Source organism: Lygodium microphyllum, chromosome 4 (assembly GCF_053477565.2).
Source record: "Lygodium microphyllum isolate KBCC chromosome 4, Lygodium_microphyllum_v1.1.10, whole genome shotgun sequence".
Lineage (NCBI taxonomy): Eukaryota > Viridiplantae > Streptophyta > Polypodiopsida > Schizaeales > Lygodiaceae > Lygodium > Lygodium microphyllum.
In genome coordinates this window covers 103,295,162-103,321,922 of record NC_141138.1, presented here as the reverse complement: position 1 = coordinate 103,321,922, position 26,761 = coordinate 103,295,162, and the positions used below count along the sequence as shown (strand labels likewise).

The window sequence follows — 26,761 nt, the reverse complement described above, 5'->3', positions numbered from 1 at the left end:
GACAGGAGGGACATGATCGCAAAGGAGGTTGCAGGGGTCCTAGCAGAGTCAAGAAGTATCTGCCACCAGGAGGCAGCCCTACAGGCCAAGTAGCAAAGCTGGGAGGAGGAGAGTGCACTCCAATGAGACCTAGCATCCGCACAGAGACTTCTCTAGGAGGCATCAACAAGAGACCCCACTCTCCACACACACGAGCTGTGCATACGGGCAGCCCTTGCTTGCCTCAAGGACAAGCGCTCGAAGTTTTCCTTCCATACCTCAACAGTTTTTTGGGCACGGAAGAGGGACACAATGTGCAGGGAGTTTTTCCAAGTGCATCAACCTCGCATTTCAGGAGATCAGATTCACAGCCTCCGAGATCAGTATGGGAGGATTCACTCTAGCCCAGATGAGGTGATGGAGATTGCCACAGACTACTACAGACACCTTTTTCAGCAGGAGACTGTCTCAGCAAGAGGACAGGGTTGTAGACAGCAGGTTTGGGACCACACCCCATCCCTTGTCACAAAGGAGATGGGTCGCTCCCTCCTAGACCCCTTCATAGAGAAGGAATTAGAGCCAGCTTTCCATGCACAGGACAGGCAAAAGTGCCCGAGAGAGGATGGTCTTTCTGAAGCCTTCTTCGGTACCTACTAGGAGAGGTGGTAAAGGGACCCCTACTGTTGGCCTTTCAAGACATTTTCAACTTAGGATTGATGCCAGGGAGTCTATCAGCAAGTCTTATCAGTCTCCTCCCCAAAGGGGGAGACCAGTTGGAGCTATCCCAATGGAGACCAATCACCCTATTGTCAGTAGCCTATAAGGCCCTGGCTAAGATGATCGGTAGCGACTCCGCTCCGTGCTTCCAAACATCATTCATGACACACATACAGGTTTTGTCCAGGATACGAGTATCCTAGACAATGTCTTCACCTTCTTCGATGAGACTGAGTGGGCCTAGCACAGTGGTCATGGGTTGGTTGTACTTCTACTAGACTTCGAGAAAGCCTACGACAGGGTTTAACTGGGACTTCCTAGAGGGCACCATGGTGAGGTTGGGCTTCCCCCATGTATGGATCCACAAGGTCTCTGCACTTTACAGATCAGCTACCACCAGGGTTCTCATAGGTGGCAGGAGGGGAGAGTAGTTTCGGCAGCTGGAGAGATCCATTCGGCAAGGCTATCTTCTGGCCCCATATTTGTTCCTACTCTTTGCAGAGGCGATGTCTTGTTTCCTCCGATCACATGTGAACGGGCTACGTGGCCTTCGACTTTTGGTGAGGGAGGAGACGGAGCTATTAGATTCAGAGTATGCAGATGAAACCGCACTATATATAGAGAATGATGAGCTGATTCTGGAGAGAGTGAGACTAGATCTGGAGGTGTTTTACACTGCAGCGGAAGCAAAAATCAATTGGCGAAAGTCAGTTGTTTTTCTTACGGACCTAGTAGTCCGCGGGCTCATGCCAAGAGGGCAGACCTACAAGGTCCTGCTACAAGGGTCTCCAGAAGTGCAAGCCGAGTGGTGGTGATTGGAGGCCATCCTTGAGATGGATCTTCACGGTGGCTCAGATCACGGCCCCTAGATCCTCCTTCCTCCCGAGCCTACTTCGTGTGTGGCAGGGCCTTCGTAAGGCCCTAATTCAGAGCCCTCCAAGATGCCAAGAGAAGATAGACCGCCAGCCGATGGTCTGAAACCCCCAAGCAAGAGATAGAGACGGGATACAGATTGGTGAGTGCCACCATATCCAGTGAGTTGGCTGGGAGGCCGGCCCCGCTCGCACTATCAGGACATGGCAGGAGGTGTATAGGATGGTGGACTAGGAGCTGCTGTAGCAGGCATCAGGGTATCAAAGAGGAGCAGAGCTGAGGAGAAGGGAGATTGATGCAACAATACCTCACGAGTGACTTGACCCCCCAATCCGAGAGCTCGTAGAGCCTGGCGAGATATGGACCGCTAGATTCTCACCAGCAGGTATCCCCCTACAGGCGCCCACTACGGGATTTTCTTCACCGTGCAAGAGGGGGGGCGTTTGGTCCTTGACAGAGGGGAGCAGGATGAGGAGATCATTGTCCTTCCTTGGAAAAGGATTCATGTAGCCAGTCTTCACGGGAAGACTTGGTGTCTAGACCCTTATGTGTTCTGGAAGGAGTTCCGAGAGTCGCACCTCTAAATATGGGAGAGCAAGCCACTTGATGAGCTGGAGTGGAACCTTGGAGAGTGGCTATGGCCGGCCACTTCGGGTGCCAAGAAGCCACTGAGGTTCCTCGAGTACACAGTCAGGATTGACAGACATGTACTAATGCAGGAGGACATGGACTGTGGTCGCCTTCGCGTAGCAGATACTGCGCGGAGAACAGCATCACGGATGCCTTCCGTCAAACTTTCTGGCGCCGCCTATGGGATAGCTGGAGGCCGAGGAGAGTATCGTATTTCCTATGGCTTTTGCACATGGAGGACTAGCGGTGGGGAGTTGGCTAGCCCAGATGCAAATGAGCTGGAGAGGAACCTTGGAGAGTGGCTATGGCCGGCCACTTCAATTGCCAAGAAGCCACTGAGGTTCCTGGAGTACACAGCCACGATTGGCAGACATGTACTAATGCAGGAGGACATGGACTGGTCGCCTTCACATAGCAGATACTACACGGAGCACAATATCATGAATGCCTTCCATCGGACTCTCTGCCGTTGCCTATATGGAACAGCTCGAGACCAAGGAGAGTATCGTATTTCCTATGGCTTTTGGCACATGGAGAACTAGCGGTAGGAAGTTGGCTAGCCCAAATGCAGCAGTATGGAGGGTGTAAACGCTGCCCACAGCAACTTTTGGAAACTCCAAAGCACTGCCTTTGGTCATGCGAGGAAGCACGACTCATTATGGAGAGGAGCATGCCGCATTTTCTATCGTCTAGCACCTAGCCTTGGATGCATCTCGTGGGAAAAGGCAGTCAGCCACAGCCGTCACCTTCTATATGAGGCCGGCATGCAGGATACAATCTTCATCATTGAGGCTAGGTCTTGCACAATGGTCGGCCTGGAAGCTTTACCCAACCGCTAGGTATTGGAACCCACAGCAAACTGCTTTGAGGTATAGGAGACCCCATAATCTATACCCCATTTTACCCTCATCACCATATCTTAGGAAAATGCATTTACAAAACTTTCCCTCAAGTTTGCTACATTCTTCTTTACGATTCGCAGCCAAACACTTTCAGGTGAGCATATGAAGGTGGCTTGCCCAACCACGCTTCCTAAGGAATCCCCCTCCCAAAGACCTACTTCGTGACCGATTAATCGAGTAAAAAGCTGTCATAACAGCCTCTGCCCAAAAGCCATGGGATAATGCAACATGAGACAGCACAGTACGCATTTTATCCTATATGGTCCAATTCATACAATCTACAACTCCATTTTGGGGTGGATTATGAGAGGCAATGAGCTCCCTCTTTATCCCTTTGTTGTCGCAAAGTGCCTGAAAGGCCTTGGACACATATTCCCCACCATTGTCAGAGCGAAGACACTTAAGTGGCTTATGAGTTTGATTTTCAACCAATGCCAAGAATTTTTAAAACTTGTCAAGCACTTTGTCCTTGCTACGAATAGGGTAAACCCATACCTTCCCTATAACATCATCGACAAAGGTGACAAAGTATTTCTTTCCCCCAAAAGATAACCCTGGCATCTGACATACATCGGAATGTACTAACTCTAGAGGGGAAGATTTCAACAAAAGAGACTTCTTATGAGACGTCTGAGCATGTTTACCATAAACACAATGATCACAATGCTCAAAATTAGCATAACGAAGACAAGGCAAGTAACCCAAAAATTTCAGCAAATGCAGGACAAAACTGTCACACAAGTGACCAAGGTACAAACAAGTACCAACCAGAAATAAATGACCACGTAAAAGCAGAAATTTCAGATCTGCAAATAAATTTTCAGAAGCACTAAACCTTGTGCTACAGCACTCCACAACTGATTACAGCTGTTCCAAGGACAAATACATCACATTACATGAGAAGTCCCAAATTTTAGCTGCAATTTTTGCTATACATGCACCCACGGGCACAAAATTTGACATGCACGGTCAAAGCACCAAAATCTTTGTGCTCAAAGCATCAACCATACATCTGCATTGTCTCTGATATGCATAGAATAGGCCAATTTTGCCAAAATAGAGCAATTTCAGTAAAGTCCCTAAATTTTTCCAAGTGCTAGATGTCCAAATTGCATGGAATTAAACGCACATGTACATAAAATGACCAAATGGCACACAAATTTTGCCCAAACAGCAAAAGCCCCAAATTGCACGGGTCCAATATGCATCAATGTCGAGAAATTGGGTAAATTTCAGCCCAATTCTTGCATGTACATGAAAAGCTCCAAATGTCAGAGGCAAAATGTCACAAATTCCTACAATTTCTGAGACAAATATCACTGTTGTGTCTTGCTCACATCAAATCTAGACAAATCCCCAAATTTCTCCTGTCCGGTGTGCACAAATTTCAATGAAATTGAAAAAATTTCACTAAAATGTGAAAAACCCCAAAAGTCACAAGCAAATTTGCAAAGATTTATGATCTGTGCTTATGCATGTGAACACCTGGAAGAGAAGGAATAAAAACTGAAATTTTCAAATTTATTAAAGAGGGCCGTTGACTTGCCCATCTGCTCCCGTCAGCCCTAACCCCCGTCGACTTGGCCTTCGTCAATCCCGTCGCCCACCACACACGCCTTCGTCAATCTGTCTAGCCCCGCGTGCCAGTTGTGCAACCCATCAGTCGCGTGGCCTCCGTATCTTGTCGTCCGCAACCTAGCCTTCGTCAGTCCTGTCAATTGTCGCACTGTGTGCAAGTCTCGTCCAGCTGACCACCATTTGACGCCTACCTGCACTACCTATCAACCACCTAGGCCTGACTACTATCGCTGCCCAAAACTAGTGCTTGTGCACTGACTATGGCTGTCGACTGCAACTGTTGATGTTGCGGCTACCTGTGTGGACCATCAACTCTGATACCAGTTTGTTATGACAAAGAGCGAGAGGATCGAAACACGCAATGCTTTCTCACAACACAGAGAGAGAGAGAGAGAGAGTGCAGAGTAGAGAATGAGACACGATGTTCTTGGGTACAAAAGACTAGTGTACCTCTTTAGGTTTTAGATAGATATATATGAAAGTACAAATGTGCTAAGGGTATGTTCACACCCGTGTACATATAAAAGGCACGATGGCCCTTTATTCCCAACACACGCTATCAAGAGGTTTTGGGCAGGCAGAGCCTTTCAGTACATGCAACTTTGGCTGAGCTCTGGACTTCCATCATCCACTCCCTCCGCGGCCGGTGAGAACAGGTACGGGGCAAGTTTCGAGCTCGTCAGGAGCTCCGTTTTCACTTCTTGCGCACCTGGGGCAGCCAGGACATGTTCTTCAAGATGAAGGCAGGCAGCCTCAGATGACCATACATCCCCCCTCCATGGCTTCTTTCCCCCATCCCTCCCAGACCATCTTAAGAGGCTTGTATACTTGATAAATCTATGACTCTACATCAGCTCCAACTAGTCTCTTGAGCATGAGCACTTCCTTGTATTCAGGTTTTTTTTGAAGTAATATAATTAGCCACACTTTATTTGCAAAAAAAAAAAAGTGAATGTGTAGGACCCAGGTGCAACAATATGAAAAAAGGAAGGAAAAGTTAAAAAAAAAACTTTTGCGCACAAATTCTGTTGAAGAAAAATTTGAAGCCGAGAAGGCTCCAATTTGATGAAATTTGGTTAAATTTAGGCTCAGATATATGAAAAGCCCCAATTTTTTGACATGAAATTGAGCAATATTGAGCACTAAACACAAAATTTCCAAATTTTTGGTGAAATTGATATCTCTAGCAAAAACCCCTAAAATTTTGTGTATGTGAAGGAGTTATGCACGAACAAAGATTTATTTATGGACAATATGTTGATTAAGGTTAACAGAATAGTAATAATTTATGATTGAAGATTGTCAAGGGTGAGTTGACATGGCCTAAGCTGTCTCCTCAAATGCCTAGGCTGAATTGACATGGCCTAGGTTGTCTCCTCAAATGCTGAGGCTGTCGGGACACACAATCAACAATCAAGGTGATGGTCAGGTCGCCTTTCAACATGCAACGATGAAATGTAACAAGATGGCGATAGCAAGCAAATTGTTGGGCAGAGTGAATGATGGGATAGGGAGGTGATTGTTGCGATTGACCTACATCGGTGACAGGATGCAGAGATAACAATTGGTTTTACAGTCAAACATGCGAATCAAGCTACAAGGAAAGAGACATCACAACCAAGTAGCAAATTCAGTGTGCATGCTGGGAGATGCCACGTGCAAGCTGAGCGAGCAAGTTTGCTACACAGATAGCCTCTAGTAGATGTGCAAAGGACAATTAAAACCAGCCTTCCTTCAGTGGATGGGTAGTAATTCCTTGATTACAACTTAATTACATCACCAAGCATTTATTGCAAAACTGAAAATACAAATTTACCTACTAATCTTTGGACAATGGACACCCAGTTGGCCCCAAAACTAGCGCCCCTTTCAATATTTCTTTAGCTTTATTGAAATGGAAGCAGGGTTGCACTCGTACATCGAACGGACAGGTTCATACCATATGAACCGTACGGTACGTATCCATACTATTTCATACGAGATTTTAAACATGTTTTGGCCATGTATCCTGCGGGACAAGGCGAGCTATCCATAGAGTTTCCGAGCGAAACGGGCTGGGGAAAAAGGCGCAAACTGGGCACGATTGATCATTTGCGACGCACACACTCTTGCAAGTCTCGACTCTCTCCTCAGCCCTCCCTCTTGTCTCCAAGACTCCAAGGCTGCATCAAGCTCCCATCCCCTGCAAGCTCCCTCTTCCTCTCTCCTCTTCCCGTCTTCTCTTGAGTCTTCCTCCCATCCTCTCCCTTTTCAAAGTTCGTTCTTCTTTCAACTTTCCAAGTTTCCCTAATCCCCTCCCTCTTCAAGGCTCAAGCATCATCTCACTCTCCTCTTCCCCCCATCCCCTCCCTCTTCAAGCATCACTGCTGATCGGAATGACAAGTCTCGACTCTCTCCTCTTCATCTGGCTTCCGGCCTCGCCTCGGCACCATGACACGCGAGAAGCATGAGGCCTTCAACTTGCACGCCATCCATGTGGAGAGGGACACAAAGAAGTTCAACTCCCACAATTGGATATGCAAGTATTGCACGAAGAACTACACAAGTGGTGCGACCCGGCTTCTCCAACATCTTTCCAAGATGGGGGGGCAAGTCGCTCCGTGCAAGTCGATCCCTCAACACATTGCGGGCGAGATTCTCGCCAAGATGAGAGGGGGGTCCACTAGAGGAGGAGGTAGCCGATCGGTGGTGGTAGCATCTACACCTATGCCTACTCATGAGGAAGCCTCAAATGTAGGCCTATCTTTGACCAATGCGGGTGAGGCCTCCACCATTGGTGGTGCCGACTCCACATCCGCTTCGGGCTCCAACATTGGCAAAAGGAAAAGGTTAGAGGCTCATGCGGTATCGGAGAGGCAATCCTCTCTCTCTCTCTCAAGCTCCCAATCATGCACGTGGATCAGTTGCCTTTCTTAGAGAAAGGCAACGACAAGCCGATGTTGAGATTGCACGCACGGTGATCGAGTGCAATCTTGCATTCAACAGCCTAAAGCATGAGCAATGGAAGAAGATGGTGAGAACCATTGCCAATGTGGGTCCATGTGAAGGATGGAGCCGCGTCTCATACAATGATATAAGGACGAAGAAGATTGATGAAGAGAAGGAGAGGATTGATAAAGCCCTTAATCCTATTCGGGCCACATGGACAAAATATGGTTGCTCCATTCTCACCGATGGATGGAGTGACCGTAGGAAACAGGGTATCATCAACATACTCGTTTCATGTCCACTTGGCACATATTTTTTGCGGGCCGTAGACACCGGCAAGAGGGGAAGAAAAACAACCGGCCCATTCATCTACCGCCATATTCGGCAAGCTATCATTGAGGTACACATTGTCCTTTTTAAAGTTGCTTTCATTATTCATGAATCATAATTAGAATTTTCAAGTCATGATTCATGATTCATCTCTCCCTGAAGCTTTTATAATTTGTGCCATGTATGATGTGCTTGTAGGTGGGCCCGTTGAATGTGGTGCAAGTTGTGACCATCAATGCATCCAATTGTCGGCGCATGGGCCGTTTGCTTGAGGCCTCGATCTTGTGGACTCCATGTGCAAGTCATTGTTTGGACTTGCTCATGGAGGACATCAAGAAGCTAAAATGGGTGAAGAGGGTGGTAAACTTAAATTAAAGAAGCCTTCTTCAACTCGGTTTGCTTATATGTGGTTATTGTTGGAGCGGCTTTATGATGTGTGGTCCGCCCTACGCCAAACAGTGGTGTCCACTCTATGGAATGAGTGGGATGAGCATGAGACAAAGGAGGCGAAAGCCATGCAGCGGCTGTGCCTTGATGAGCAGTTTTGGCAGAAAGTCCGTGCCATTGTGATTGCCGTAACTCCCTTTTATAGGGTGTTGCGCATGACTGATTGCGAGGGGTCCACCATGGGCCTTCTCATTCACTTCTTCAGAGCGGCATTGGTGGAGATACTGGCTTGCACGATGATCACAGATTCTCAGCGTGCATACATCATAGAGATAGCAGAGAGGAGATGGGCATGGATGCATAGGCCCATCCATGGTTTTGCAGCATTGGTACATCCAGCCTACAAGTCGCCGGCGATCATGGATGACAGAGAGCTCCGGTCAGATCAACTTGCATATTTGACTCGTGTGGTCCCCATAGATGACCACAACACAGTCCTAGAGAAGCTTGGATGCTATGCAGATCAAAGAGGACATATGGCATTTTCTTCTCCCGCTTTTTGGAGAATGGAGTCACTTGTAAAGCCTCTATTTTGGTGGCAAAATTTTGGATATGCGCTGGAGACTCTTCAACCCTTGGCCATGAGAGTCCTTGCGCAGGATTGCTCTTCGTGTGCATGTGAGAGAAATTGGAGTGCCTATTCTCTCATTCACACGAAGATTCGCAATCGTCTTAGCACACGATAGTTAGAGCAGCTAGTCTATTGCTGCACTAACTTGCGTATGATGAAGCTCATGATGAGTATGGGTAGTCCAAAGCAGGTAAACATCTAACCATAAAATGATAAGTCAAGTTTAATTTTTAAATTTGTTGGTTTCAACTTGTTCCTTTATAGTATTATACTCAACAATTTAGTATTTATAATCTATTATCTTATATGCATTGTGTAGGTGAATGTTGATACATTCAAGTTGACGAGCGACACTCTTGGAAGTGTACATCAAGAGGTCGATGAGGATGAGGAGGAGGAGCAAATCTTTGCAGAGCTCTATAGAGAGCTCATAGCAGCAGACACCCTTGACATTCGTAGTCAGTGTGCTCGTGGGTACAGTCCCTGATGATGACATTTACCCCTTGCCTACAGTTAGACCGTCATTGCCTAGGGAGCCATCAATTGATGATGATGGTAACCTTATCAATGAGGATGAGTATGAGAGTGCCTCATCATTCGATGACGAGGAGTCATCTTCAAACTCTCTTGATGAGCACTCAGATGATGATGATAGTGATGCCTCATGAGTCATCCTAGCCTCTAGGCCTTAGCTCTCTCGAGTCTCACCTTTTTGTATCTACTTAGTACTATCATTGATGATTTTATCCAGTTTCACTCATTGATGATTGTATGATGTATCCAATACACTGTACCGTTGCCCGCATGTTTGCTGCTCGCATGTAATTGCGAGGGCTTTTTATCTCATGTATTCAACGTATTTTATAATGGCACTGCTAGTTTCACTTTAAACATGTGTTCTATTGTTTATAGTTTTAAAAAAATGAAGTTATTTTTTTTTTCGTACTAATATCGTACGTACCTTATAAAATCTTAAGGTACCATTTAGTACCGTATTTTATCATACCGTATCGTATCGTACTTTTCATACCTAACAACTATGGAAGCAAGACATGGTTCAAAGGTATGTGTGCATGGCTCAATGGTTGATCGAAAGCCAGTGTTGTGGCCTAGAGCAGGCACCTGTTGACTAGTGCAACACGTGTAGGCTAAGAAAGTTGCTAGACAGGCAACGTGGTGCAAGCAAGTGACATCTGGAGCCGGTCGAGCAGATGATGACGGTCAAAGGGGTACAAGTCAGGGATGGTGACAGGACACAGGTAACACGTCAGGGTTGACAATGTGACAGGCAAACTATTGGAGCTGAAGGGAGAAGGGAATCTTGTTTTGGGTACCTTTGTATTTGACCCATGCATTTCATCTCTAGTCATGTGCCCAATGCCTCTGAGCCACACTAGCTTTTGATCAACCATTGAGCCATGCACGCATACCTTTGAACCATGTCTTGCATGATAGCCTCTTGGTCACACATGAGCTCCGTACCCAACAAGGAGAGCCAACCTCTAGATGACCTTGAATGGGTCCAAGAGAGTGGCTCTAGCCCACCATGCTAGTTGCCATACAACCGCAATGCTTCTTGGCTTTACATTTTGTTGAGTCTTCTACTAACATCTATGAAATAGCTAGCAATTGAGGAGTGTCCGACTTCATTTGGCTTGTCACACCTGGGGTCTTTGGCCCAAATGCAACAAGATGGAGTTTGCAAGCATTACACAACCACAACAACACTCCAAGGCTCCAAAGCATTGTCTTTGGTCATGTGAGGTAGCGCACCTAGTGCAAAAAGGAGTCTATTGCCTTCCCCTCAACAATCTTCATCATCAAGGCCAAGGTCGGCTTGGCTGCATTACCCAGCACATTGTGGTAGGCATATCTATCCACCTCAATCAGAGGTTTAGGAGATCATTGAGACCCTCAAAAGGTAGCACATCTAGCTGCCAAATGATTTTCGGTGGCGAGAGCCTCTCAGTATATGTGCCTGGCAAGACTCTAGACATCCACGATACCTTCCTCCATGGCTGTTGGGACCAGCTACAGGGCAAGTTCCAGACCTGTCAACAGCTCCAACAGCAGTTCATGCTCACCTGGGGTGGCCACAGGCTATTTTTCATGATGCAAGTGGACGACCCTAGGAGGCGATACATTCCCCCTCAAGGCCACATTATTAATCGCCAAAAAAACCACCCAAAAAAAAACATGGGTTTTAACCTACCTAAGGACTTCTGGCTAAAGGGCTGAAGCTCCTGTGATCCACAGGTTTTTGACCTCCATCAACTCCATAGTGCACTCTTAAGAAAGTCCAATCAAACCCATCACTGGCCTTCTCACTCAAAGTCAAGAAGAAACACTACATCATCCTCATGCCTCAGCCCAACAATAGCATAACCACCAAAAAATGAACATTTTATCAAATTTGTACCACTCTTGCATGAATACAGTTTGAGACTGAAGCCTTGGACTAATAGCTTTGGCTAAGATTTGTGACCGTCCCCTTAACACCGTAATGGTTCCCCACTGTCTAGAGCCCAGTCTCTCTTTGCTATCTTTTAACTTTGAGAGTGATTAAATGTAAACACAGATAACATTCATACCTGCACACCACTACAGTTACACAATCAAGCACAGCACAGCAGTAGTAGCAAGTTTGAGCAATTGATGAAAGCAAAAGGAAGGTATACACCATGAGGATACAGATAGATGCAACATTTTCAAGCATCAAACTACATTCCAGATATGATCCAAAGAAAACAAAATATCGATGGATGTACCAAAGAAAGAACAACCTTGAGGGAAAAGACAAGGCCAGCAAGTACAGCAATTGTTGATGAGAAAGCATTGGGAGATAATTCATTGCTGCCCTCCTTATGGCAGCCTCCTTTGCTACTTCAAGCCAAGCAGGACTTGCGAAATTCGCAGCTTCTCCACAATTAAAACCTGTCTTCAGATCAGCCAAAAATGTGAATAAGTGTGAAATTTCAACATTCAAACCTAAACACAATCAAAATCAATACACAACACAAAATATCCAACTATCCATGCCACAAGGCTTTTGAAACTCTTAACCCTGAGTTATCTTCCTGAAGTCAACGAGCTATGTTAAGCTTGTAATAAAATGCTCCAAATGAACTCATTATGTGCTCAACAAGCAAGTATCAAAATCTCGGTAATCACAGTTTCTTTTAGAATAGGCCCATACAGGTATCATCAGACAAGCATAAGGCCTGAACATGTACAACAAGACAGCATTCAGGACTACCTTTAGGAGTTCTTAGTTATGCCATTGGACCTTGCAAATGCTCCTATTAATTTCAGCCAAATGCTAGATAGAATCTTATAGAAGCATATGTCTTTTTGGGGCATCTTTTGTGATAACATGATTGTGCTTTTAACTGACAATGCCCCAAGTTAAATTAACCCCCTCAACAAGAACACTTCCATGGGGAAAACAGAGGTGCAACAAGAAGAGGAAAAGGAAGAGTTACTACAATTAATGCCTTTAAAGAAGAAGATGATGCTTGTGTAAATAGGGAGGAGGATCACACTCAATTTAAAGTCTGAGAAGAGTGACTTAAGGCTTGTTGGAAAAGAGGAGTTTTTTTTTTCTTTCAAAAGTCAAAGCCAGAGATTTTGGAGAATTGTCCTTGTTGAAGAGGTAGGAGGTAATTCTTTTTTAAAAAAACTTTGTGTAGAGATTTTCAAATATCGAACTCGACTTTCAAGCTTGTCTCTATAGAAAGGCATGCTTTATATTCTGCAAGAGGGGTTGATAAAAAGCGAGATGGAAGAGGGACAATCCATACAGCCCTGAATAAGAAGGGGCCAAATCACCAACTCTCAACAATCCAGACACCCACAAATTACCAAGGGAATTCCTTCAAAGTTTTGATTGACTACAGAAGATTATATTCCTTCATTTCCCTAAAAAATGCAAGAAGATTAGGCTTACAAGTTGCATCAACATCTAAACTCCTAGTTAAATTAGCAAATGTGTCTTTCATCTCCTATCCCAATTGTCTTTTATGTACGCATTTATCATTTACGATGATCTCAGTAAGAAAGGAAGTTGCTTCTTCGCATCAAACTAGAAATGTGGAATTTAACTTAGGAGATGAATCCACTAGAACAAAGTTTGGAGTCATGAACTTGAGTGCCTATGAGTGCCTATTGAAAATGGACTAGCTGCCTAGCAGACGTGAAAATTAATTGCTTTGCTTAGAATTTGATTTAAAGTTAATCGAATGAGCTGATGTGATTTGCACATGTGAGGTGCAAGTTAATTACTTCACAATGTGGGACCTAGGACCTTGAAATATTAGTTGATGCCAAAGGCAAAAGTTGTAATAAGTTATGTTTGATAGGTACTAGGTGGTACCCGGTGTCACATTTTGACCTAGAACAATTTCTTGACCACTAATGTTTGTGGTGACATTAGAGACTAGGCACTAATTAATTAATTAATGCATGACAGTCTAAGGGCTAATAACTGCTCAAGGATACTTGGGAGAAAAATTGACCTAGCCAATTTTGTTATTGACTGGTGGAGTTATTTTCTACACACTAGAATAATTATTTGATTAATTTTCAAACTTAATATTCTGAAAATTAAATTAATAAGTTGGATAATGTGGAAAAATGGATTTAGAAGGCTGCTACTTGGCAAAACTTGCCCGTGGAAGTGGAAAAAAAGTTTTTGGGGGCTGATGGAAGTCTAATCCAACCATTGTGAGAGAGAAGGAGGTTATTAGAGAGCAAGGAGATGCTACTAATGTGATTTCCAACCACCAAGCACCAGTCCTACAACAAGTAAAAACACTTTGGAGCCCTCCAGGTACAGGTGACAGCAACCCAAGGTCCTTCTAGTGCAGGTGATAGCATACAAGAGAGAGCAGCAACCATACTCATGGTCCTGAGCTGTAAGTAACACCTTCTATGGCTGTTTGAGCAGGGCAACAACAATTTTTCAACCTTTCTCACGATGAAACTCTAAAATTTCTCTCTCTACAACATTCTCTCTCATCGTACAACCATCTCTCAAATTATCTTACCAAAATTCAGCCATTCAAGTCATCAACAATGGAGATATTGAAAACTCTCTGTTGTAAATCCTAATTTACAACAAAAATTACGGCTTGACAACCACCTCGAGATAGCTATTCAGAATTGAGAACCTGGGCCTTGAATTCTAATAGCTCAGATTAAAGAATTTCAAAGAGATTCAAGAGGCCAGCCAACTCACATCAAATTTGGGGCTGACTTTGTCTTTCAAGGAGCAGGGTGAAGGCCAATCCCTAAGCAAACCAAGAGGCAAATTGGTTTGAAGACTTGCTAGCCTATTTTGACAACAAGAGGCACTTGGATTAGCAAAGGAGATCAAAGAATCTCAATTGTACTCCATCCATTTGCAATAAAAGCTAAATAAATACCGCAAGGGACGCCAATTTTGGGGTCAATAGTCTATCCATTGTCCAAGATTAAAAAGGTAAAGAAACGTTTCAATTTATAAGAATTTTATTCATGTTATAATCATTATTAAATCATGTTATTTACCACCTTATACAAGAAAAACGGTTGGTTTCACAGTTTCATTATCGACATATCATTAAATCCCTTTACTTCGTGGACCCATGGCACTTAATTGGAGGTCAGAAGCTTTGCTCTAGCATTGAAATTGTGTTCAGCTAAGCATTTACAACAAGAACGTCTTTGCATAGAGAGATGGGATCAAGCAAGGATGATGCCTTTTATCTGAAAAATTCACAATGTGTTGGGAAAAATGCAATGTCTAATCTTGGACAGCACGCAGCATGGACAGCAAGCTAATAATGTTGATTTTAACTAAAATGTGGGTCATTCTAGATCTTTGGAAGCTAATGGCCTACATGAGGGAGAGGAATTCGATGCCCACTTTATAATCAGTGAGGGAAGGGACAACCGCTGATAATGCTTGAGCAATTAGCAAATGATCCTCAATTCATGAGCTTTTTGAACTCCTTCAAGGAAATAGAAAAGACAAGAAGAGGAAATCATCTTCATGAGCTTTGGGACAACAAGATGCACCGAAAGAATAGCCAATACAACAACATAATGTTCCAAATGTGAATAATGAGCATAAGCAAATGATACCAATGGTGAAATTGATGCATATGCAAGGCCATCTTGTTAGTGTCAATCCAATGGGCTTTGGACAGCATGCATGCAATTATGGGGCAGCTAGGGCACTAGTTTCCACGCATGGTGGGTGAGGGACCGCATACCAAGATATATGGCACAAGTCCTTCTAGTATGCAACAACCAATGCATGGTGTGCAAGGCCCAATGTATCCAAGTATGGCTAATAATATGCATAATCCAATGTATAGCAATGTCAGCATGATGCTAGGGCACAAAGCGACAAGTTTATGGGAAAATATATCTTGGTATGGCTAGTAGTATGCAAATTTCCATACACAATCACATTGCAATGGTCCAAAGCATACAAACATTAATATTTTCTAATGCATCTAGTGCTCCTAGCAAGTCAGATATACACGAGGGGCTAGTCTATTGGATGCAATGTTGCATACTAGTTTAGTTGAAATTACAACAATGATGCATAAAGCTTAAGAGGATAATAGACTTGTAACCTAGTGGAGGTTTTAAGGCAAGTTAGAGGTGAAGTTTCCATGTGCTTCTTGATGAAGCCTCAACATTGTTTCACATATGAAAGAATGCAATTGGATGGAGAAGGATGACTTGGCAGATCATCCTCAATGATGCAATTTATCTTCATGTGTTTCACTTACAATTGATTTTAGATTGGGCTCTTTCAAGCTCAACAAAGCATAGAAGGTCAAGAGTATTATTTGATGCTCAATGGGAAGGTTGCACCTCTACTCCCTTGGTGATGGACAGCTCAGTTATGTAGTGGATCCCGGATGTATTTGGTTTGTATCTAGGATATTGTTGTATGCTGATAGTATTTCTACCATTGGAATCACTATTCAATGTATCAATAAAGGTGAGCTGGTATACATATGGTATAGTTTGCACCTAGGCTCTAGAACTATATATTTACAAGGCATCTATAAAAAACATGAAATGCACATTTTGATGTGATGTACATTTGCAAGGCATGTGTGAAATGCTTGGATGGTATGCAATATGCATTTGCAAGTAATGCAAAAGAAGTACAATAGCATAAGTTACATGTTGTTTGTAGGTGATGTATACTTTACATGACTATCATGTCGTACATCATCACTATGAGGTGTTGTTTATGCTCAATTTATGCATTACAATGCCTTGCTAGTTAGAACAGTGTTCGGTATTGGCATATGGATGCATCCCTTATGGTTCTGACATTGGTTATGATTCATGTATCTGGATTGTAACTAGTTTAAGTAACTTGAATTTCACATACAGAGGGCATGAGCATGGTAAAGTAATAAGAGCACATGTCATTTGACAATAATGCAAGCATGTATTTCCAATAGTGCCAACGAATGCTTTGGTACATCACGATGTAATTGAGGACATTTGTAAGGATTTCGAGGGGGTAGTCTATCAAGAGGATGTAAAATTTTATTGCTTTGCTTAGCATTTGATTAAAAGTTAATTAAATCTGCTTATGTAACTTGCACATATGAGGTGCAAGTTAATTACTTCACGGCATGGCACCCAAGACCCTGAAATATCACTTGATGCACAAAAGTTGTAATAAGTTCTGTTTGACAAGTACTAGGTGATACCCTGTGTCAAATTTTGGCCTGACCACTGAGGTTAGTGATGACATTAGAGACTAGACAGTAATTAATTAATTAATGTTGGTGTAAGTACTAATAATTGTTTAAGGATAATTGGGAGAAACTGACATAGCCAATTAACTTATTGGCTGGTGGAAATACTTACCTAGACACTAGAATAATTATTCAATCAATTTTCAGAATAACTATTCTAAAAATTAAATTAATAAGCTGGAAAATGGGATTAGAAGGCTGCCACTTGGCAAAGCATGCCCATGTAAGTAGAAAAGACGTTTAGGAGGTTGGTGAAAGTCTATTCAAGCCATTGTGAGAGAGGGGGAAGCTATTAGAGAGCAAAAGGATACTATTGATGTGATTTGCAACCAGTGATAGCAACTTGGAGCCCCCCAAGTGTAGGTGATAGCAACCCAAGGTCCTTCTGGTGCAAGTGACAACATACAAGAGGGAGCAACAACCTTTCTGGTGGTCCTGAGCTGTAGGTGATACCTTCCATGGCTGTTTAAGCAGAACAGCAACAGTTTTTCAGCCTTTCTCACCATGGAACTCTAAAATTTCTCTCTCTATAGCATTCTCTTTCATCCTACAGCCATCTCTCAAGTTATCTCACCAAAATCCAACCAATTGAGATATCATAGGTGGAGACACTAGAAAATCTCTCCTGCAAACCCTAGTTTACAGCAAAAATTAGGATTTGATAGCCACCTCAGGATATATCCTCAAAATTTAGGACTAGAAATTAAATTCCAACAACTGAAATTAAAGAATTTCACACAGATTCAAGAGGCTAGACAACCCATATCAGATTTGGGGCTTAATTTGTCTTTCAAGGAGCAAGGTAAAGGCCAATCCGCAAGCAAACCAAGGGACAAAATGGTTTGAAGGCTTGCTGATCAATTTTGACAGCAAGAGGCACTTGGATTAGCGAAGGAGATTAGAGAGTCTCAGTTGTACTCCATCCATTTGCAATAAAAGCTAAAAAAATGTATCAAGAGCACCACTTTTGAGGCCAACATGCTATCCATTGTCCAAGGTTAAAGTAGTAAAGTGTGCCTTTTCCATTTGTGTGAATTTTATTCTTGTTGTAATACTATTAAATCAAGTTACTTACCACCCTATCCACGCTTATACCCAATGAATTCCTATCCGAGAAGCAAGGGTGGTTTCACTAGCTTATACCCAATGAATTCCTAGGAGTGCCCATTGGGGATGGACTCGCTAATTTCCAAGATTAATTTAAGATCATGGTACTATCGAATCAAAATCAAAGAGGAAAACATTTCTACGACTAGCTTCAACAAGAGATATGATCACTATGAGTTCATCATAATGTCTTTTGGCTTGACTAATGCTCCTACTTTTTTCAACAAATTAGTACAAGACATATTCAAGCCTTATCTTGATGAGTTTGTCCTTATTTTTTTCAACAATATTCTTACTTACTTAAAGACTTACTTAAAGAAAGAGCAAGAACATGAAGGGTAACTTCCGATTGTTCCGGAGACACTAAGGACGCACAAGCCTTATGCCAAAAAGAGCAAGTGTGCAATTGAGTATCTTGGATTTAGAACATTAAAAAGGGGCTTGCAGTAGACCCAATCAAGGTCCAAGGTATGCAAAAATGACCATCTCCAAAGATGGTCAAGGAAATGTGCAATTTTTGGGATTGATCATATTGATACCGCATATTCATCAAGCATTACACCTCGATTGCTGTTAGAAATGGAGCAGCAATGAAAGGGTAAATATATGCTGTAATAAACTGCTGAAATATAAAACAAAAGAGAGAGGGAAAGAAAGAACATTGAAGAACACAATACAAATGAGAACTCAGATATATACTCGGAAAATGGAATCCATATATCCAACACAAGACAGTCGAATACAACAATGAGTCATTGGCTGCATGAGCACCGGCACTAGCTCCTCTCCCCAACAGAAGATCCACAAGTGATGATGAGTGACAGACTAACTAAGGAGAAAGAGCCTGAATAAATAGGACAAAAATATGTCCTCAAAAAGATCAAGTCAGCCAACAATAAATACTCAATATGACCATAAAATGACACTCAAATTAAAAAATGCCTAAATCTCCTAAATAATGTCTCTAGCCTCTCCATGCATAGACTCACACATGAGCTGACATATCTGCTCACACCCTCTCTCAGATCATGGGTAATCTGATACAATACAATGGTACAATGAAACGAATCATAAACCATACAACATAGAACCACCAAGTAGAACCATGGATACCCAAGCAATGGGTGATCAAGCCACCACCAAGGTGCCTTGGAGAGAACCTAATGTTGATTGCAATCATACCAACCCCGAAAAAATAGAGAAGATCATAGCATATCTCTATGTCTATCCCAATGTCTCTTAGTAGCATACATGACCATCCTATCAAAAATGCCGTTGGAAAATACGTGACCTTGGATTCCCCGCCTTTGGCCAGACCGCCAAAGTGTTCCTTCATGTGAGCTCATGACTAGGAACCAATCCCACTCTCTATCAAATAAACAGCCCATCATGAACCTGGATGTCAATCCTAGCTCCAGGATTTGAACTTGCCAGACTTTAATCAATGTGTCAAGGAAGTCCCTCTTTGGATCCTGTGCATCTGTATAGATGTATAGATGAGGCAATGCTGCCCCATCTCACCACTCTCTCACACTCCCTCTTTGACACTGGAGAGTCATGAGGGATGCCACCATCACCACCATTAGAAAGCAACCGAGGAAGGGGCCATCAATCCCTTCCCGCAATCCAAAGAAGCTAATCCTTTCCGCATCTTAGACTTCTCCTTGACTACAGGATCGAAGTCAAAGTCTAAGGCAGATGAGGACTTGTCGGAGAAGTCCACATCCCACTTAGGCTTCTTCTCCTTCTTCTTCTTGGAAGCCGCTAACTCTTTGCAATCCTTCAGTAAATGACCTTTCTTCCCACAGTGGTAACACTGGGTGTTCGACTTCGTCTTCTTCAAACCCCTCTCTGAAGCTGCAAAAGCCTCACTAGAACCTAACGAAAGCCTCCCTTGTAACCGCAATGATACCTCATGCTCAAGCAACATCGAGATCATATGTGTAAAGCTATCATATGTGTAAAGCTGATAGGAGTTGATGAAGTCTGCGCCCTCAAAGCATTCACCACTCCATCAAACACCAGAGGGAGTTTGGAGATTACGAGTCCAATAAGATGAGCCTTTGAAAGGGCAAACTGCATTTGCCGAAGCTGGTCTTGGATTTGGCTCACACGAGTAGAAAAGACTAGATAGTATCTTTGGCCTCAAACGGAATTTGCTGGAGCTGTCCATAAAGAGTAACTACCCGCATGGTGGAAGGTGCCGCGTACATCAGCTGCAACTTTGTCCATACTTCAAAAGATGTCTTGCAGGAGGTAACCGCCAGTAGGACTTCTTTGGAAATACACCGAATCGCGTGCATCGTCTGAATCCCATGTAAGCACTGCTTCCTCATGGTTATCTTCATCAAAATTAGCTGGAACAAGAGAAGGCCATTGAGGACGTTCAATAGCTCCGCAAACCACGTACCATAACTGCTTCTATATAAACCAAGCCTTCATCACAACACTCCATGTAAGATAATCAGGTCCATGTAACTCATTATCAGTGGATGTGCACAGAGAAGCCATCTGGAGAGGATTTAGAAGAGAAGTAGAGAAAAGAAGGGATTTGGAGAGGGAACACAGCCAAACCACAAGCATGAACTGCAGAAAATGAGAGTTCACATGCAGTATTCACCAAAATCTGACCAAAACAAGAAGAAAAATATTGCGAAAAGGCAAAAAAACAGCCAAAAACTGCCTGAAACAACAAACAGCCTAATAATGTAGTCGCCCAACCAGGAGGAGATGCAAAAACATCAAAACGCAGGCTGGAACTGACATGCAAGCAAGAGAGGGACTGACTCACGGTGTACAAATGCTGACGTCAACAAAAACGCAGGTAAAACAGGTCGCCTGGTTGGAGCAACAGTCATGTGATCAGCAATGGTCAAAACAGTCCTGAAATCAGCAAAGAAAATACAACAGGAGCATAGAACCTGAAATCCGATACCATGTCAAAAGTGGAGCAACAATGGAAGCGTAAATATATACTGTAATAAACTACTAAAATACAAGGCAAAAGAGAAAGGAAAAGAAAGAACACAATACAGATGAGAACTCAAATGTATACTCGAGAAATGGAATCCATATATCCAACATGAGACAGCCGCATACAGCAGTGAGTCACTGGCTGCATGAGCACCAGCACTGGCTCCTCTCCCAAGCAAAAGATCCACAAGTGATGATGAGTGACTGACTGACTAAGGAGGAAGAGCCTGAACACAAAAGGGGCTCTTATTGCTTCTTCTCAGAAGGGGTAATAAGAGAAGGATAAACAAAATCAAAACTCCAATCAAAATCAAAAATAAAACCACACTCAAAATCAAAATTGAGCTAGTGAGACACAAGGAAACTCCTAGTCATCTCTAAAACCCAATTAGCTGTTAGTTGTCATATCTTGTGAGGTCATCTCCTGCCTATGAGCCTCAGTCTGAGTCAAACGAGGACATTAGGAGCTCTAACATTGTCTTTGTTTGCCATTTTATGTGTTTTAGACACTTTAGATGAAGGGCACATTAGTGCATTTCTTTTCATGCACTTTTGGCCATTCCTAGTGGTTTGATCACATTTAGGGTTTTGCCTTTTTTTCGCCTATATATAGGCAACCTACCCTTCCACTTTCATTATCCATTATCCATCATTGATCCTTCGTGATCAGCTAGCCCTCCTCATTCTCTCATCCCCCTACTACTCTCTGGCACCCACACTGAGGCGTAGAGCTGTGTATTGGGGTTGACTGTTCCAATCTTATACCTTCAGCCATTGCAATCACATTGTTCCTTCTCTCTCTCTTGAGTTCTCTTTGTCTTCTTCTCTCCGTGTTCACTTTTCTCTTTTGGTTGCACACTCTCACATGGTATCAAAGCCATGCATGGGAGACAGAGATCTTGAAGAGGAGCACTTTATTCAAGGTACCAGCCATTTTGGTTGCCAGTTTGGGGGGCTGCAGATTTGGGTTTTCAACCAGGGCAGCCTGTTTTCTCCCTTGTGGCAGCTGGAAACTTTGCATTTACAGCAGGGTGGCATTCTTCTCTGCTGGGCGCCTCTATTTCTGCTGGAGAGCCCCTCGTTTCTGCACAGTCAGCTCTCTGTACATTTGTGTTTTGCCATTCAGGACCTCCTTTTTATTTGGGTGACATCCTACAGGCTAGGGGACCTGTTCAGCAGGTGGACACACCTCCATATCAATTGTGTTTCATGCAAGGAGTGTTCCACAGGTTCCTGGAGCTCTCAGGCAGCTGTTTTCTCTGCAGTATACCTGTGTTTCCAGTAGGATCTTATGGATCAGACCTATCACTATTTGCATTTTGCATCTGTGATATTTCCTCTCTGCTGGGCGGCTGCCGCACAGGTTGAATGCCCTGCTTTTATGGGCAAACAGACCTTACGCTGTATTTTCTACTAGACAAACTCTCTTTGCCAAATGGCCTCTTTCTTGGCTGGGCAACAGATTTTTGACCTGTTTTTACTGCATTTATTGCAGCCATATCTGTGTTTCGCAGATCTGCCCCTTCAACTCGGCATCAAGCCGTCTCTCACACCTCAGATACCCATCTACCTTGCTCTCTAATCAGCATATTGACAGACCCCGCACAAGTGGAGGACATTCCAATTGCAGTATCTTCTTTGTTTTCTTGCATGTATTTCTTGAAGGACAGATATGGCTGACATGTATGCTATGGGGGATCATGTGATCCGAGATCATTCAGACCGGACGACCATCTTATTACTCTTTCCTGTTATATTCTTCCAGGGCTTCTGGTTCCCAATTGACATTAATGGCATCTCTTGAGCAAGCGCCAATCCTACCCTCTCTCTCCGTGTCCAACAAGTTGGATGGGACAAATTACCGTTTATGGTCATGCCGCATGGAGTGCCTCCTCGACAATTGTGACCTTTGGGATTTTGTTACAATCCTTATACACCGACCTACCATGGATCCTCATGATAGTGTGACTGCAAATTCAGTAACTTTATGGGATCGGTTGAATGTCAAAGCCCACTTTTTTCTCTTATTGAGTTGTACAGATTCTATGCTCATGCATGTTCCATGTATCCGCACCGCTGCCAAGATTTGGAGAAGATTGGCATCTCTCTTCCGGATCCAAACATTTGAGCATCAATTATCTCTTGTGTAGCAACTATGATAGCTTTTTGTTCACAGATTCCCCTACATTGCGGGATCACATCCACAGGATGGAGGAGATTCAGGATGACATTTCATTCCTTCGTACGGATATTTCTTCAAAGGACCTACCTGTGACACTTCTCTCACATCTTCCGTCACCGACATATGATGTGTTCTACACCCATCTTCTCACTTCTCATAGCCGGGAGACACTTACTTGGGAGAAGTTAGTCCCATTGGTGCTTGAGCAGGATGCGCATCACAGTGAGCCAGATTCTTGCAGAGCCTGTGCACATGGCCATGCTCGTGCGGTTTTCTCTATCAGTGCAGGACAAGCCAAGCAAAAGAAAGGGAAGAGGAAGAAATTAGAGTTATCTTCTTCCTCTTATATAGATTTTATGGGGAAGCATAGAAGATATCCCATGTGGCTTCATTGTGGGAAGACCTTGCACCCCGAGGAGAAGTGCTAGAGGATATACCCTCACCTTCGTCTGGGAGCGAAGGGTGGATCTACATCGGAGCCTTCATCTACCTCTACTTCATCACCCACTATTACCACCGAGTTCATGTTACTACACATTTATCAGGTGGAGGAGCCTTCTTTGACCATCTCTTCTTCTGAGCAGCCTTGGCTCTTTAACAATGGTGCCTAGAGTCCCATGACTCCCCGAGGTGCTTTGTTCCAAGATCTTTGTCCACCATCAAAGGGTGTCTTCACTGCTATTGGTGATATTTCTTCGGTGCCTACTAGTGGTATTGGCACCTTGCCTCTATTGTTTAACTATCCATTGAGCTCCATTTCAAAGGCCCTCCTTGTTTCGGACTTAGGCTTCTCTCTCCTGTCTTCCTAGACTCAGGACCCGCTTTGTCTTCACTGAGCTGGCCATCTTTGTTGGGGATCCTTCTACAAGAGCCACTTTTGTGATAGGTTGGCCGGAGAGGAGGCTTTCTATGCTCCATTCCCCTTCCGTTGTGCATGGCCCTTCGAGGCAATTTTCTATTGCCACACCGTTCCCAATTGTGCACCATCTATTCCACAAGTTTCACCCCATCCCTCGACATCTCCTTTGATGGTTCCCTCATACCTCCCATCCCTTTCAAAGGGGGGGAAATATTCGTGATGCAACTGTGGAGTTCCTAGCCCTTTATGTATCAAAGGACGCTTTAGAGAATCGCGACGAGTAGCTTCAGGGTTTAAAATCTACTTTGGGCCTTTCTTTTATGCAGCTACCCCTTTTCTTTGTCATCGAGCCACCATTCCCTACCAATTGGCCCATGGTCCCTAGTGTTTCTATGCAGCTTATGGCGCCTTCAATAGTTCCTCACTCTCGTCTCATAGTTTGTATTATCGCCAAACGGATAAGGGAAAAAAATTTCTACTTAAATTAATTATCCCCTCCTTCTCCCCCAACCAACGTCGCGCTCAAGGAGAGGGAGGGAAGTCATGCTGAATAAGCAGCACGTTGGAGCTCATGAAGGAGCCGAAGCCATGCGTGCTGCTGCGTAGGGGAGGGAGGAACCTCTCCCTCCCCCTGGTTCCTCCCTCCCCCTATTTAAATCGCTGCTGGGAGAGGCTCTAGGGAGGGCATCGTGAAGCAGATAGAGTGTTGCCGCCTGCTGTTGCTGTGAGGAGAGAATTCGCCATGCTGTTGATGGAATCGTGAGGGCTGGGAGAGAGCCACCGAACTGCCGCGGTCGCCTGTGCCAAGGAGGAGCTGCCCAGCCGCCTGGTTGTCGCCGCCATCAGACGGCCTCTAAAAAGTTCCCCCCCACGAGGAGATCTGAATCTCTTCCCCCCCCCACGTGGCCGTAAGTATGGAAGCTTAGAAGCTTCCATGGGGGGCTTCCTAAGCCCCCCTTCCTGTGGGCTTGGGATTACTCCCCCCCCCCCCCCCAAATTTTTCCCCTACGGGCCTTAGGCCCCGTTTCTATAACCTTTAAGGCTACTTTTTCCCCCCTTGGAGTTTCCCCCTTGGGGCTTTTTAGGGCCTTTCTATACCCCCTTGTTTACCCCCTTAAAATTTCCTCTCTAAGGCTCCCTGAAGGGCCTTTTCCCACCATAAAAGGTTACCCCTAAGGGCCCCCCCCTTAGCCCTTTTTCCTTCCCCCCTCAATTTTTCCCTTGAAGCTTTATAAAGTCCTTTTTCCACCAAAAGATGTTACCTTAAAGTCTCTTCCTTCCCGAATCTTAAATCCCGTTAAGGGCCCCCTTAGGCCATGCAAAAATAACCCATCTAGCTCTCCCATACCTTGTTTTTCTTTCCCCACACGTAAAAGAAAGGGGAATGTTGAGGGTCGTTTGACACCTTTCTTTCCCACTCAAAAGCCCTCGTAAGGGATTCCACACCTTTTATTCCCCGTTCGTGCGAATCTTTACAAAGGCCATTAAGCCTTCCCCATGGCTTCAATGGGTCTTAGTCGTAAAAGATTTTGAAACACCCCCTTTCGAATTCCCTACTTCAAGGAGCAAGCCTTCTAAAACTGCTTTTGACGGACGGTGCAAGTTATTGCAAAAGGGAGCCACGGTGGAATTTCAAAAAGGAATTGTAAAGCTGCTTCCACGACGGAAAGACTACAATTGCGATGCCTCCTAAGAAAGTCCAAGGCGCGGCCGCGGGAGGGTCGTCTCCTGGCATCCACGTGGACATCTCACCCCAAGTCCAGGTTTTCATTCCTAATTTTTATTTGGTATTGTTATAATCGTGCGAGGATAATTGTTGGAAATAAGGATGCAATTTTCGTTTCAAATGCTTTAGAAAAGATTAATATGCATTTCTAGCAAATAGCTTTATGCATTACAATGAATTAAAATTAGATTAATGTTCATTGTATAAAACGGAATTAAAATAGTATACTTCATTTAAACATGGAAGTATAAACTGCATATCGCATTATTAACCCATATCCTCTTCGCAATGAATCATCATGGAAAGTGCTAGGAATCCTTAGGAAAGTGCAAGGCAAGAAATGATTCTTACGATGCATAACTCTAGGAAATTATCGTTTGTCAACTGCATAAATTATCAAGTAAAAGGTTGCTTGTTTAGCATGAATTTTGTTCGCAAGTTATAGAAAGATTAGTTGGAATTAGCCTAACCTATGCCTGACCTTAAAACGATAAGTTAGGGTTGAAAGATCAATTTACGCGTAGACAACGAGTCATGTGTTTATGAAATGATAACGTAACTATCTTCAAGAGTTAAACAAATTGGCATAAAACCTAAACACCTCAATCGCGGAGTACTCGTTTAGGATGAGTTAAATTCCAAGAAATTCACTAGGAAATTAATACGCAACCTAATTGTACGTATTGCTAAAACTGAAACTCCTATACCCTAAATACTTGCCCACATTCACCGAATGTAGGGATAGTGCGGTTTTTCTTATCTCTAATTAATTATAGAGTGATCTTTCTTGGGCATGCACTAGATTGTTGTTAGGGATGACTTATTTACAATTTCCCTATGTCGCATAAGTAGCGACCTACATGAATGGTGTAACGACTGCCTTGTTGTCTTTGACATGGACTCAATGAAATTTAATTCACCATGAAGATGCGGAGTACCAACGGCTAGACAGTAAGACCCCGTGCACCTTTACTATACTTTTACAGTGGCATCCTCAATTGAATGTGTAGGATAGATGGGAGGTAATAGCATATAATGTTGTTACTGATGTTGAAATACCATTCTTTCATCGTTGGATGCCTAACCGCTTGCTAAAGGTGAAACACTATAAGACATGTAGTTTATCTAGGGTGGATGTGTAGTAGAACCAGAAATCCAATGCTCAACTAAGTCTGATGTTTCAT

At 43.7% G+C, this 26,761-nt stretch overlaps 1 protein-coding gene and 1 pseudogene across 3 annotated transcripts in view; one reads left to right on the top strand and one right to left on the bottom strand.

The window, feature by feature from the left end:
• The window catches only part of LOC148037411 (uncharacterized), a 99,891-nt gene that overhangs the window by 46,993 nt on the left and 26,137 nt on the right, over nucleotides 1-26,761 (bottom strand). For all 3 annotated transcript variants that reach the window (XR_015690646.1, XM_087676328.1, XM_087676330.1), the window contains exon 4: nucleotides 11,739-11,889. Coding sequence is in view for 2 of the 3 variants with exons in the window: in XM_087676328.1 (XP_087532454.1) it covers nucleotides 11,739-11,889 (151 nt within the window). In the remaining variant the exon portion in view is untranslated. The remainder of the gene's footprint in view (nucleotides 1-11,738; nucleotides 11,890-26,761) is intronic.
• Nucleotides 7,110-8,055, top strand: LOC148037412 (uncharacterized; annotated as a pseudogene).